Below are 14409 nucleotides of genomic sequence, written 5' to 3' on the forward strand. Positions count from 1 at the left end.
GGCCAGGCACCAATACTGCAGCATCCCAGTCAGTAACATAATCCCTAGCAGTTTGGTGCCTGGCCTTTCCTACCAGGGCTTTTAGCCGGCAGGGCAGGGCAGGGTAAAGTGGCTCCGCCGCAGAGCACTGGCCCCAATTCCGAGTTGCTTTCCATACTGCTGTCAGTCTAGAAGATGATGCACTGACATAAGTCTGTCCCTGCCCCACAGCACTTGGCATCTGCAGGCACAAGCAAAGACACACGGCACATCTGCAGCAGCGTGGCCACCAGCGTTCGAGCGCTCCGTGGAAGCGGTGTGGGGGGGATGTTCTCTAGGCTGGCTCCAGAGTGAGCCGGAACCATTGGGCCCTCCTAGATCTCCCTGCTGGGCTCTGGCCCCGATGGGTATCAGTCAGCCCTGTTACGAAGCCAGGACCACCATGGTTACCGACTGTTACCACCAACCTTCCCTTTGGGGTGAGTCCCTCACTGCTTCTGCCTGCTCTTCCCCATCCTAGAGCGCATCCCCATCTGAACGGGAACCAGGCAACCATTAGCCTGGTGATTGTGGGGCCTGCTCTGCTTCCCCTGACCCATCCTCTCCTCCACCGTGCGGCAAACCTGTTTGTATCTTCCTGTATCTTCCTGATTCCTGCTGCGCCCACTGTCCCCTTCTGCCACCCACCCCGCTGCATGCCCCGTGCTCCCTGCGCAACACGCCCCTGGCTCGTCCCCTGCGTGCTGCTGAATGACCTGAGACACTCGACCAGCTCGTGATCGTTATTAGCGGTTTGCTTTTGTTCCTCCTGCACAGCTGTACCGCTCTCCCGTGCCGCGTGAAGCACGGGGCTCCTTCCCTGGGCTAGAGCCATGGGCAGGGACAGTAAGACAGGAGCTGTCTTGCAGGGCAGCTCTCCTTCCAGCAGACATTGCAAAGCCTCACGCGTGTTGAGAGCAGCCTGTCCCACTGCGGGTGGCATGTGTCGCTGGCGCTAAGCAAGCAGGGGGTCTCTGGGGCTGTTGGGAGGCACCCCCAATCACAAAGGCGGAAGGGCTGGCGACTCCCTTACGATCCAGCTCTAGGGACGTGCTGCTCCAAGACCCTAAATTAATGTGCGTCGTGCCCAGCAGGAAACCTTTTATTGAGGCCCTTGTCCCTAGTCTCTGTTTGCCAGAAGCTGGGAGTGGACGACGGGAGGCATCACGCCATGATCGCCCTGTTCTGTTCATTCCCTCTGATGCACCGGGCATTGGCCTCCATCAAGAGACAGGATACGGGGCCGTCAGTCTGAGCCAGTACGGCCATTCTGAGCTTCACTGGGTTTCCCCAGGGGTTTTCCAAGCTGCTGATCTGGTTGAGGTTTCCACCGGCAGGTGAAAGGACCCGAGGCTCCCAGGAAAGAAGGAGAAGCTCGAGGGAGAAATTCACCTGCTCCAAACCATCTTCTAGGCCTGTTGAAAGCTCTGTCTTCTTCCTGCCATCGGAGAGCTTGGCTTGATTGTCCCCTCGCCAGGCCGGGACGACAGTCCCTATAGAAGCGCAGCCATGTCATGGAAGCAGGGACTTCGCTCTTGCTCTGTGGGCTGGGGGACAGTTCGCTCCGCGTGCTCCATTTCAGGCACAGGGTGCTCTCAGCAGCTGGTTTCTGTGATGAGTGAGAACGCGGTGACCAGCCAGCAGCATTCTTGTCCTCTCCCCTTCTCGGGTGCTGGCCGTATGGATGGAAATCTGCACTCAGAGGTTCCTATTTCTGGCCTGCAGATGCAAGTCCCATCACAGCCAGCTACTAATCCAACTGCTGCCTCTTTCTATCAGAAAATAAACCTACCCTGCTGCTCTCCCCGCAGCTGAGAGCGGTACCGGAGAGGGGACAAGGACAGGATGGTATGAGTCTGGGATTAGCAGCCAGGAATTGAGAGCTCCATTCTCCCCCTGCAGTGTACAAGTTACTCCCTTTGACCTTCAGGAGCGTGTGACCTGATCGGGTGAGTGGCCTTGAGCAAGGCCCTTTACTTCTGTGCCTCAGTTTCCCCACCTGCAAAACAGGCCTAACCATCGAGAGGACTAGGGCGGGGTGAATTACATAAATGCCGGTAAAGAGCGGGGCAGATGAAAGCCCTATTTATATCCCTGCAAAGGCATGATTCTGAACTCCCCTAAAGCGGGAGTCGGGCCCTTGAAGCCCATAAAGCTATAGAGACACAGGAGCAGAATCGGCCCCCTGCACTACCCGGGCCACTCCTGCACAGCTTGCTGGACAGGGAGGGTCAATCCTTCTTTACGCTGCAGTTCACACATTTCTTTTACAGCTGCCAGCACTCGGCTGTGGAGGGGGATCCCGCAGCCTGGGTCAGGTGAAGCCCTTTTTCCTTCCTCCCTCGCAACTGGTGCCCCTTTCTGCTCCAGCTGGAACCATTTGATTGCATCCTTTGTGCATCTATGCCCAAAAATAAAATGGGGGAGGAGCAACTTCCAACTTTCTCTCCCCTCCCCCCACATGCCCACAACCGCCTACAGAGAGGATTAGGAGAACACGTGAGGGGCTGTCGGCTGCCCTGGCCCTCTGGGATTCACTCGCCCACTCCAGCACTGCTTCATAGTCCTTTTCTTGGCCGGGGTGTCCTCTGTGTCTTCAGGGGGCTGCCTGGTCCCTAGCAGAGCAGGGGCAGTGGATGGGGACTTCTCTCTGGATATGACTTTGATGGCGGGAGCTTGGGGGATGAAGGTTTGAACCTTGGACCAGCTCTGTTTAAACTGACCGTCCAGGCACGGAGTCGAGGGAAGCGTGCTGCTTCTGGGGAAGTCCTTGAGAGCTCTGCGGAGACCCTCCTGTGGGTGGCTGAGATGCAGCATTCAAAAGGCATTTCCATTTTCCTCCCCTCCTAGACAGGTCCAGCGGCAGCTTAGCATCTCCTGCCCCTTACACCCCAGGTGCTCAGTCATTAATCAGTTAAGGAGCGGGGAACACTCTGGCATGTTTTTAAAGCACTTAGTCTTATATTGAACATTCAAAAGGGGAGAAGTGGGAAAAACCACCCATCCCCATGTACATACTCACACACACTCTCTCTCTCTCTCTCTCTGGGGCAAGCAGCACCAGTTTATACCAGTGCGCTTAGTTTCCTATTGCTGTTCTTCTCGTATCCTCCAATGACCCCAGGCACAGCCGGCACGCTGTTCCTGCGCTGATGCTTTTCTCCCTAGAGCAGTAATCCCTCCGCGTCACGCAGAGGGGAGATGAGGACAGCTCGCCGCCTCCTTTGTCTGCATGAGGCCGTGGGAGAGGCGAAGGGACGGTGCCACGTTTGAAAAGGGCAGAGACTTTTCCCCAGCCTGGTGGGAAGCAGCAGCAGCAGCAGGCATCTTCCTAGCTCTGGGCAGAGGGGTTTGCCCGTTCCTGTCACCATTCTCGGCTAGAACGGCATTCGTTTTTCCTCCCTTATGTGCAGCGGAGGGTCTCTGCCACGGCAGCGTCTGCTGCAACAGCAACTTCACGCTACCACCAGGGGTTGTGGGCTCCAGTACCGCCCCCTCACTCCAGTACCACCCTGTCACTCCCATCCCCTCACTCCCCACCGGCACCGTGGTGGAGGGAAAAGGGGAGGAGGATGGGGCAGCAAGAAACACAGGCCAGCTTCCCACAGGCCCGTAGCAGCATGATGGCTCTGGCAGGAGGCTCCCGCTGGGGAGCCTTCGCCGCATCTTGCCAGCACCAGGCTGGCCACCGTGCAGCAGGCAGGTGGGCTCCCCTCCGCTGAGAGGAGTGGCTGCTGCTGCAGCTGGTTGCCGCCGGTCCTGAGGGAACGGAGATTCTGGCCGCTCGCCCTCCCCGCCACCGTGCCTCCAAATCCTGCCTGTGCAGTGTGTCTCCCCCCACCCCACCCCTCGGGCTGCTGCGGTTGCTGGGTGCAGAGTTCAGCTTTTCTGCCCCAGCTTGCTTCCCCCTGCCCCTGACCCCAGAGGGGAGCATCTGGCCTGCTGCCTGGCTCCAGGGACGGTCCCTGAAACTGCTCGGCGTGCCCTGGGTTGTGCGATGGTCAGATCAAGGCAGGTTTCCCTTCGTGTCGCCCGACTGAAGGGCCACCGCTCTCAAGGAGTCCTGGGGTAACGTCCCTGGAGCGAGGGCCGCTCCCCGCTGCGCTGTCCCGTGGAAGCCGTGATCCCGACACAGCTGGCTCCCAGGGGCGTGTGGCGCTTGTAACCCGTCTGTCCTCTCTTGTGGTTCTAGGCAGCCCTGGACTTCGTGGTTGAAGAGGACTTGCGAGCTCACCTGACGTGCTGGTACATTCAGAAATACGTCAAGGAGAACCCCCTGCCGCAGTATCTGGAACACTTACAGCCTTAACCCAGGACGTGGCGGAGCCCGACCTGCTCTGACACCAGCACGCCCTGCCCCTGCCTGTCCAATGCGGCCTTTGCTACCGTGCGGTCTCAGGAAGCCCCACGCGCTCTCCCAATCCTTATTTTTCTTAAGGGCGGATGTGTGGGCTGTGACCGTCCCACCTGGCGCCCGGGCCCTGGTCATGCATGGCAGCTGGGCCCTTCTACAGCTGGGCTGGCTCTGGTTTCTGTTGACAGCACCTCCCCTTTCACCATCCCGTGGGGTGGAAGGCGATGGCTTCTGTCGGCCTCGGTCAGCGACACCCTCAGCCCCGCTGCTGGTCGAAAGCAAGGAGCTGGCTGGCGGATGTCGGCTGGGGGCATCCTTTGGGCGCCACCTCTCCTGCGGGCAGTTTGCGGGGCTGCTGCAGATCAACCCGGCCTGAGCTGAAGGGGGATTGTGGAGAGGGTTTGACCCCCCCCTTTTGTCACGGAAGGGATGGAAGAGTGCAGTGACAAAGCCCTGTCAGCACCACGGGCTGTGTGGGCTGGAGCTGGAGAGGAACCAGTTCTGGGTCCGTTAGCTCCATTTAGGCAAAGCAAGAAGCATTAGCATCAGGTCCCAGAGGGTGGATGAGTGTGTGCTAGGGGTCTCTGTCTGCATGCTCCAGAGACACGGGGCAAAGAGACGTTGGGATCCTGATACCTTCTGTCCTGGAAAGAGGACCTATGCACTACGGTCTGTCATCAGCCTCACTCAGCCAGGGGCAGCAGCGCGGAGGGTTGTTAAAGAGCAGTTGCTCAGCCCAGACCTTTCAATAGCCCAGTGGTTTGAGGGGTGGGCAGGGGCAGAGAGGCTACGAACTGAGCTACACCGTCAGGGGGAGAAGTGTTTGATTCTCTCTCTGATTTTGCTGGATCCTCAACTCCGCCCCGAGTGAGGGGACGTATCCCTCCTGAGAGCAGAGCAATAACAGACAGCTGGGAGAAAAGCCACGGTGGCGGGGGTTCAGCCCCGGGCATACCTGCCATGGCCAAGAGCTTCGCTTCTCCGCCTGTTCCAGATTCCAAGTGGAGGTGAGTGACAAGGAAGGGACAGAAGCACCATCAGCAGAAGGAACGCAGGGCTCCACGGATGAGCTAAGCAGGCTCCAGCCCCCCAGCAAGCGCACAAACGTACACGCCTTGCCGGACAAAGCAGGACGCTGCGGCGCCGTGAGATGTTCAGGCCACGGGGGCGGGAGGGAGAAGGGAAGGTGCCCACTCCCCGTGGAGAAGGGGGAGGCTGTTATGCTCAATGCCCCATGCTGCTTACCCAGCCCAAGATCTGCTCTTCCACTGACTTACGGAATCCACTCGCCCCATGCCAGCCCTGCAGGAGGCTGGGGCCAGGCGTGGAATGGCCCTGCAGGGCTGGGGTCGGAGACAGATGCAGCAGGGGAGGCGAGAGATGCTGCTGCAGCCCCCACACAGCAAACCGCACAGGCCTGGGATTTGCATAGGGATCGCTTAGTGGTCACTGCCCTGTCTAGTATTGTCCACTAACCCCGACTGCTAGGGACCCCTGGGGCTGGACCCAAGAGCTGCCTGCTCCAGGGGCCAGTGTCAGACTTTTGTCTTCCTCTTTTCATGCAGCAGCGGACAGCTGGCACGCCAGGCAGGGAGCGAGGGGCCTGTTCCATGCCATCCTAGTCTCACACTGATCATTTAGATTTGGGGGTTTCAGGAACCTCGGTGCTCTAGCTGTGGTGCTCTGTCACGCAGGAGCAATGCTAGGAAACTCACTATGGTTGCGTGGGTGAACCTCGGAGCTGACTCTCCCCCAGCACCTCCCACCAGCTCCTGCTGGTGATTTAGAAGGGCTGCAGTGAACTAAAGGGGTCATGGTTGGGAAGTGCAGGGAGCTCCTGTATTCATACTAGGCTAAATCCTGAGAGGTGGGGAGCATTGGCAGCACCTGTTGACTCCAGCAGAAATTGCAGCACCACTTTGGAGTTGACCCTGTTATTATCTATGGGTCAGATCCTGAAGGCCGTAGTCCTAAACTCCTATTGGGAGCCGTGCCAAAGAAAGGACCCCAGGATCTGACCCTGTGCGATTGGATTGCTTTTGTTGGACATTATATACGTCTTCCATCATTCATGTGAGTTGCTATTTTCTTCGGTTACTATATTTTTAAAGGAACCCTTCTGGTGCGGCAACAGCGCGTCTCTGCAATGCTGTCACTCCCTCCCGCGCCACTCACGAAATGCCATGCCGCGGAAGCGCTGGCGGTCTTGTGTTGTCCCGTGCACAGGTCTGTGAGGCAGCGAAGAAGCGTATCAAGAGTTCCTGCTAACCTGCCCCTCACTGCTGCTCCCAGTCCGTTCTGCCACAGCCGCCAGGGAAACACCTGTTTCTACTGGGCATGTGGAGCGGGAGGGAGAAATAACCCAGTTTAGATGCTGGGTTAGGGCTCGCATCCTCGGGTCCTGATGCTGCATCAGCAGCTGGTGACTGGGCGTCTGGGCGCCAGGGCTCAGAGTTGTCATATCCTCACCTATCGACAAGACGTTGTCCCATTATCACTCAGCATCATGGCACTGAGAGACCCAGAATATAGCGAGGGCTCATTACCTGTCTTGCAGGACACTAGATGGACACCAGGGAATGGCCCTTTAGGTTCAGGAGGGGTGTCAGAGCTGTTCTCTGCATAGCAGAGCACCCTCCGAGCAGTGCTATTGCTGAACAGAGGGGGTTGGGCATGGCCGGCAATTGATAGAGTGATATGGAGCCTTTTGCCATTAGGCCATATTCAAATCCAGCCTACGGTGGTAGTGAAAGTTACAATCTGATCACCGTTCACGCACCTAAGTGCAACACGGTGGGTGCAGAGAGGACCCCAGTTCTGTTCCTAGAACCTAAGCTGAAGCCCACTGAAGTCAAGGGATAGATTCTTGTTGACTTCACTGGACTTTGGATCCGTCCTCAGAGCTAGCTGTGATGGCCATCTCAGCAGAGCGCCCAGTGACTGGATCAGCCTGAAGACTGAACCATCCTCCTTAGACTCCAGGTCAAGTTTGAGGCCTATAGCGGGGGTCTACAGTGCAAGGAGCCTGCCTTTCAGCAAACTGGACTGTATCTGTTCTGCAGACGTATGACTTCAGACACCAGGGCTCAGCGGTTCGTATTAAAAATGACAGGCTCAAATCTACCTGGAGTTGTCCAGGTGACAGTGCTCAGATATAACCCTTCCTCGTCGCTGTCTCAATTTCCTACCCCTCCTCCCACTTTCAACAGCTTTGGAAAACCTCCTCAAACCTGTCACAACACCAGCTACCACCATGAATAGACTTTTGTCCAACCAGGCCCATGAATGTGACAGAAATGCCTCTGATCCGTGGTGATGTGTTGTTGGAGGGGCTGCCCTGAACTTCCCTGTGGATTGACTGCTGCTTCTAGGAAATGGTAAGGGGAATGTGAAAAGCAGCGTTGGTACTGAGTTAAAGGCCAGGTGCACAAGAGGAATCTAAGGTGCTACCCGCTAGAATTGTGAGTGACAAAATACAGATAAGGCCCACTTAGGTGGGCACAGGGGCAGATCTGGCTGCACCGTAACTGAAGAAGGGTAGGATTGCCCTGCTCGTGTCCTGATGTTGAGGTAAATCCCCATCTCCTTCTCCTGTTCCCCAAGAGAAGACACTATTGTAACAGCGTTCCGGCAGAGTAGCTTGCTTGAGAATTGCTCGCATGGCTGCCTTGTAGGAGCAAAGGCCTGGGCCAATCTTATCCCCGAGAACCTCATCCCACTTTTGGTATTAACTTCTCCCCTGTGTACAGCTTCCAGACATGCAAAGTTATGTCTCCTGCTGACAGGCCCACTGGAGGATTATGGCATTATTGTTTCACATAGTGAATGTGGAATCCATTGTGCTATTTCCATGGGAACCTTGGGCCTCCTAGATCAGAGCGAGGTTGGCCCTCCCCGCCTTAAAACAAGCGCAGTATGGGGTCTTGCTGCTGCTTCACTATGAGGTGCTGTCATCATTTTGGTTTCTGATACCGGATAATAGAGACATTTTACAGCATTTGTGCTCAGTTTTACTGCTGTATCCACCCCCCGCCTTTCATTGCCGGTATTATTTGATGTTTGGGAATAGCAATACCTACTAGCCATGGCAAGTCATTGGTGCTGCTGTAATCCTCCATGCTCCAATAATCCATCGTTGTCAGATGGATGTGACCTGCAGTTCACACCACTTCCATCACCCAGCCTTTCCTAGCTCATCCCTGTGGGAAGAAGCTACCCCCACCACACACATCCACCTTTTGATGCTCAATGGTGCTGACTGAATTTGGGGGAGCTTAGACTCTCTTGGAACAGGAATGGGAAAGTGATTTTAGGTGTGTGTTGAGATCACAAAGCTCACTTGAACTAAAGACCTAGAGAAAATATAGGTCATTATCAAACTGACTTCCATGTCGACCAACTTGAAGCTCCTCCTTTCTCGTATGGCCTCCAGTGTTGTGTTTTCCTCTGTCTAGGTTTTTTATTCTGTTGAATTAAGTGGTAACTATGTGCCTTTCCTACTCAGGACCTGATACAAATGACCTTTCTGCTTTCATTTGTGTCTAACATTACCCCTCCCTATCTGTCATGCTATTAAACATGAACATATTGCATGGAATACAGTACAATAAAAGGTGTGGCTTAACCAATGCGTATTGATGAGGCTGCTCCTGCTTTGGGAAAGGGAAGGATATTCTTGGAATGAAGGTGTGATACTGGGACTTGGGAAATCTGAGTTCAATTCCTGATGCTGGCACAAAGTCCTGGTGTGACTTTGGGTTGGTCACTGTTTGTGCCTCAATTAATGGGGATGGTAGTAGTTCCCTACCCAACAGGGGCTGTTGTGAGGATAAATCCATGATGGCGGCTCAGAAATAATGTCAATGAAGGCCAGATAAGGACACAGCTGGATTTTTATTCAGAAAGACACTCATAATAAGTGCAGCTACCAGTGCGTCTTGTCCCGATGCTAAGCTGAAAAATGGTGCAATATAGTCACAGATGCTCTACAAGTACCCTTATCTTTTCCTTTCCTATAACAAGGGATACCCAAACTCTCTGGTAAACCACCCTACTTGAGGACTGGGACCCAAGCCCAACTAAAGGGGAGGCAGGCGAGGCTCCCCTTTGCAAAGAAACCACCCAGTTTCAAGGAGTTGTGGATTGAAGCTATTGAATGTTATTTCAAGGTCAAAGTTAAAGGCTGACTGTAAGCACACGGGCCCAGAATCTCAAAGGTATTTAGGAGCCTAACTCACTGATTTAAGTGGAAATGAGGCTCCTAAATACCTTTGAAGATCTGGCCCATAAAGACTGCTTCAAGCTCAGTGCTTTTAGAGTGACAGCCTGACACCCTTCCCCTCTCCCCCCCCCCCCCCCATCCGCCATCCAGCAGCAGGACCATAATGAATTAGGCCCAAATACCCACCAGGGGTTCCTACAAGGGCTTGGTAACTTGTAAGTCTTTCACTTATCCTGGAGGTCTGCATTCTTGTGTTCGAGGATTAGAATGCACGAATGCTATCTGAATAGCTTGGAGAAAAGGATCTCCTCTCTGCAGTGTTCGTACACAGCAAAGATACCAGGCAGGCTCCACCGTGAATACAAGGAAATTCCATCCAGGGGCCTACTGCCTTCACAAACTATGTGAGCACAGAGTCCTTGGTCTCCAGTTCCCCTGAACAGAAGTTGTTTTTAATATATTGTTTCATAAAGAGCTGGGTGCAAGCCCCAGACTCTAAAACCAGATTTCCAACACCCCAAGTTGGGGGAGAGGGATTGTGTTTGGTGGTAGGGTTTTGATTATATCCACTGTAAAACCAGCAGTCATTTGCAAAACTCAGGTCTGGTTCCAGGCTTGGGTTTCAAACGCACCAGAGGTTTTTGTCGCTCTACCTCTTGAGCTGCCTATTTGTGGTTCCCAGTTTATAACACAAAAGCTGGAATGTTGCTAGTTACACTATTTCTATTTACATTCCACATTCCTGAAGGTCTTATTTCCACTGACCCTACATCACACAAAGGGTAACGTAGCTGTATGGCAGCACGGTCTATAGTGAATGGACTTCTGCTGTGCTCTAGGCATTTTCTAAACATGATGTCGTTTGTAATGAAATAGCCACAGACTATATGCACTGCTGGTCTTGGCGGGAGGGAATCGGAACTTGTCCTATATGTCATAAGCCCTATATTGCGCACAATTAATGGAGAATCTCTTTTAAATCAAAGAATAGGGATCCTAAGAGGGAGAATCTGCTTTCTGTTCCCAGTGGCTATAATGCGCAGTAGAATGACACCTGTAACGGTGTAGGTGACTATGGATTTGTTACATTACCTTTATTTACATTACGTTGCTCATCAATACCATGATGAATAACTGCGGGTATTTCCCTGACAGGGAGATATACAAAAACATCCTTACAGTCTCCTGAAATGCCCTTTGTCATTTCACACATGTACCAAAAGCCAACATCTTGACCTCTTGGGGTCTCTAAAGGTCTCATAGCACTTTTTGGAGGAGAAGGGGATGGGTTGGCAGTGGATTCTTCCTGCAGATAGACTGAAACAGCGGAGAAAAGTCAAGAATTTTACAAGTGAATGGGACAAGGCCCCTTTAAGAGGGACCATTAGAACAGAAGGCAGTGTGGTTGTTGTGCAGGACAGTTGGTGGGTGCAGAGGGAGCAGAGGCTGACGTTGTGGTTCTCTTTGGTGCTGTGATGGACGCAGCGAAGGCTGCAAACTGGTGCTGCCAGGTAAGGAAAAATGAACGTCTGGCATACAGAGGCTGCAGATCATGGGAGCTGCTGTTTCCGAAGAAGGAATTGGCTGCTACGGAAGGGGGCACCTCTCCCTGGAAGGGCTCTGCTGTAATTCCTGACCCTGGGCTGAAACTCCAACATGCGAGGTGTAGGGCAGGAGAAGAGGTGCAACATCAGAGAAGCTGAGAGCAGATCCCCTGGCGCGATCTGTAAATGGACTGGAGCAATGCTGGGCCATCTCCGAAGGGACCCCAGGGACCAGGAGGAGTTTTGCTGTGGAGGGGAAGGGGCCCTTGCTGCCTGAGTGTGAGGACAGGGTAGAGCAGGTTTCACCCCACCACCGAAGTGTCGTAGCTGGGATTGGCTGCCCTATTTGCGAATGTTGTGAACTCTGCTGCAGCTGGGGGAAATGGACATGGCTTCATTGGAAAGTCTTGTTTAAGATTCCTTTGGTGTTGATGTCATGGAGGGGCGGGAAGTCAATGACAGAAAAAATCCTCTTCCTGCTAAACCTACAAGGCCACTGTTCTCAAGGGCGGAGGGGCTATACCCGGAGAGGGTGGGTGCTGTTCTTAATACCGCCCTCCCCTTAGTGCTTCTGCCCGGGGATGGGTGGCAGCTTTTGTTTCCATGGGAGTTCTGCCAGGGGAGGATGCCCTGAATCGAACTCATCCCCTAATTGTTCTGGCTCCACCCTCTTCCCTGCCAGCACAGCCCACTCTGTGAGAGGTGCAGTCCTGCCCCCTCTCCCCAAGAAAGCATAGGTAGGGTGTGGCTAATCCCTGCTATTCCTTCCACCTACTTTCTATAACAGTTGGCTGCCTCTTCTGTTCTGCTTCTGTCCATGGGCTGTGCTAAGTACGTGCTGGAAGGCATGAGGTGACTGTGGTTTCCATAGATGCATCCTGGCCAAATTCCTCTCAGGTAATTTACAGATGGCAACCTAAACAAAAACAAAAATCACCCCTGTAGCCTCCTAAACTCTTATGTGATGTTGTTTCTCTCAAGGAGAGAAGGCTGCATTTCAGGGGGTGGGTGAGGTCGTCCTGTTGCCAATTTTGTATGTCAGTTTGTTAAATCTGCAAAATGCTTTGGGATCATAAGAAACTGGAGCTGGAAATGTGCTAAGCCAGCTCCCCCACTTCCTTCTGGTCGTGTAGGGTTATTCCTGGAAATTCCATGCTAATGCTGAAAGATGGGGGATGAAGCTTTAGTTCAAGTACAAATATCATCTCCACAGCATGTACACACAACACATCTAGCTCCTGGAGCCCACGCGTCATCCTCTGCCAGCTCCCTGCTCGTCCTCCATCCTTCTCCCTCACACCGTAATCAATCTGCACCTGTCATCCATGCCTGCCGGCGAGTGAACACCCAGAGACGCGCATCTTGGGTGCTCTCTCCTCTCCCCGCCCTAAAGTTTTCCAGAAAAATGGACATAGAAGTAAGGATTTTTTTTTTTTTAAATCAGGAAAATAATTTGTTCCCTGGGTTTAACTGACTGTAGCATGCAGGGTGATGAGCTGCCTTTCCTGCAGCCTGCTGACACAAGAGGCAGCTTTGTCGCTCCTCTATGCCAGCCAGGGCCCTGGCCACAGCTGCGGCACTGAACTGAAGACCTGAGGCCAGGCAGTGTCAATCCTGTCCCCACTGCAGCGCTGCAGGTCTGGCCTTGGCTCCCGGCCCCAGCTGCAGCCCAGACCTCTCTGACAGGGCCCCCACGTGAGGGGGAAAAAGGGTACACTTTACCAGGGCCTGGAGGCCCTGGGGTGCCCGGCCCAGGATGCAACCCCTATGGGTATGTGTGTGGGAGGGGGCCTGTGTTACAAGTTTGTATTGGGCCTGAAAAAATTATGCTTGGGCCCTGTTCTCTGACCCAGCCCGGACAAAGCCCCCATCCATGGCTCCCAGCTCGGCCCCTGGCTACGGCCCCCTGTCCCAGACCTAGCAACAGCCCCAGCCTCAGCCAGCCCCCCACCTACGGCCCTAGCCTCAGCCCTGACTGACCAGGGCCCACTCCCAGCCTCGGGGACCTGACCGCAGCCCTGCTCCCAGTCACAGACCCCGGCCCCAATCATGGCCCTGCTCCCAGCCGCCGCTGGGGAGGGGTCAGGGGCGTGCAATGTAAAATGTTTGGAGGCCACTGGGGGCCAAACAGACCAGCTTCTACCAGTGGCGTACCATGGGTCTCTGGTGCCTGGGGGCCAATACTTGGCATTTGTGCCTCCCCCTGTCGGCAGCAGTGCCCCATGGGGGTGTGTGTCTGCAGGCCCATTTCCTCCTATCCCCCACTTCCCCCCTGCCCTCGCTGCAGGGGTGGTGGGTGCTGCTAGGAGCAGGAGTGACAGGGGCAGATGCTCCTGGGCTGCCCAGTGGCAGGGGTGAGTGACGGGCTCTGCCCCAGAGACCTGCCGTTAGGTTGGCTGCCTGGCCCCTGCATAAATGGGGTCCTTGTGGCTCCCTCGTTGCACCTAGCGTGAGGTCTGAGGGGCTAGAAGGACGCTTACTCCCCCTGCAGTGGGAGCCCTCAGCCGCCAGCAGGCCTGAGCTGGGGTTGGCACGGCCACCAGGGATGTCAAAGCCCGACGGCCCCTGGCCACCTGCAACAGCAGGGGAGTGGTTTCTCCTTGGAGGGCCCAGCCGGCATCCCCGCAGTCCGGCGCCCAGGGCATGGCCCCTTCGGTACGCCACTGGCCTGTACTGCACAGACTCTCAGACCTGCCCCACCGTGGAGTGATGTCAGTCATATCGTGATGGTTGCCAGCCCACAGCTGATAAAGCCAGTACCACAGTCCTACAGCTGAAGGAGTTTGCTGTAGCGCAGTGATGGAAGCCCTGCCTTGCTGGAGTTAAGAGTCTTAAATTCTAGCACCGTGCTGCAACTGTGGGATTTACAGGTTATTGGAGGGGGGGCTCATAATCTACAGCTCATATCACACTGCTGGGCCCTCCCCTTCTTCTCCTGCCTTGGAGGCAGAGTGGACATGGAGAGCCTCATGCCGGAGCTGCGGTCAGCAGCGTCCCTACCCCATTCTATGCAGGTTAGCAGGGATCAGCGCAGGGGGCTGGGTTGGCGTTTAAAGCGGCTCAACCCGCTTTCATGACCGTCTCTCCTTCCTACAAACCATGCTTCAACGTAATTGCTGCATGAACAACGTACCCCCTTACACGACTGCTTGTATTTTTACCCTCCATCTGGGATACCGCAGCTCATGCTTCCCTCTGTACCCGCTGATAGTCTGTCTGTTACACCCGGATGTCCAGAAACTCTCTCGTTTCAACTCTGAACCTGATCATTT

General features: G+C 54.7%; 1 protein-coding gene across 3 annotated transcripts in view; it reads left to right on the forward strand.

The window, feature by feature from the left end:
• The window catches only part of NATD1 (N-acetyltransferase domain containing 1), a 32385-nt gene extending 24073 nt beyond the window's left edge, over nt 1–8312 (forward strand). For 2 of the 3 annotated variants that reach the window (XM_067534142.1, XM_067534141.1), the window contains exon 3: nt 4211–8312. In XM_067534142.1, the coding sequence (XP_067390243.1) occupies nt 4211–4327 (117 nt within the window). In that variant the 3' untranslated portion in view covers nt 4328–8312. The remainder of the gene's footprint in view (nt 1–4210) is intronic. The other variant, XM_067534143.1, reaches the window with a different exon arrangement.
• The last annotated feature ends 6097 nt before the right edge of the window (nt 8313–14409 follow it).

The sequence above is a fragment of the Emydura macquarii genome, unplaced genomic scaffold, assembly GCF_026122565.2.
Source record: "Emydura macquarii macquarii isolate MOO-44397 ecotype Brisbane River unplaced genomic scaffold, CSIRO-AGI_Emac_v2 contig_3390, whole genome shotgun sequence".
In the NCBI taxonomy this organism is placed as follows: Eukaryota; Metazoa; Chordata; order Testudines; family Chelidae; genus Emydura; species Emydura macquarii.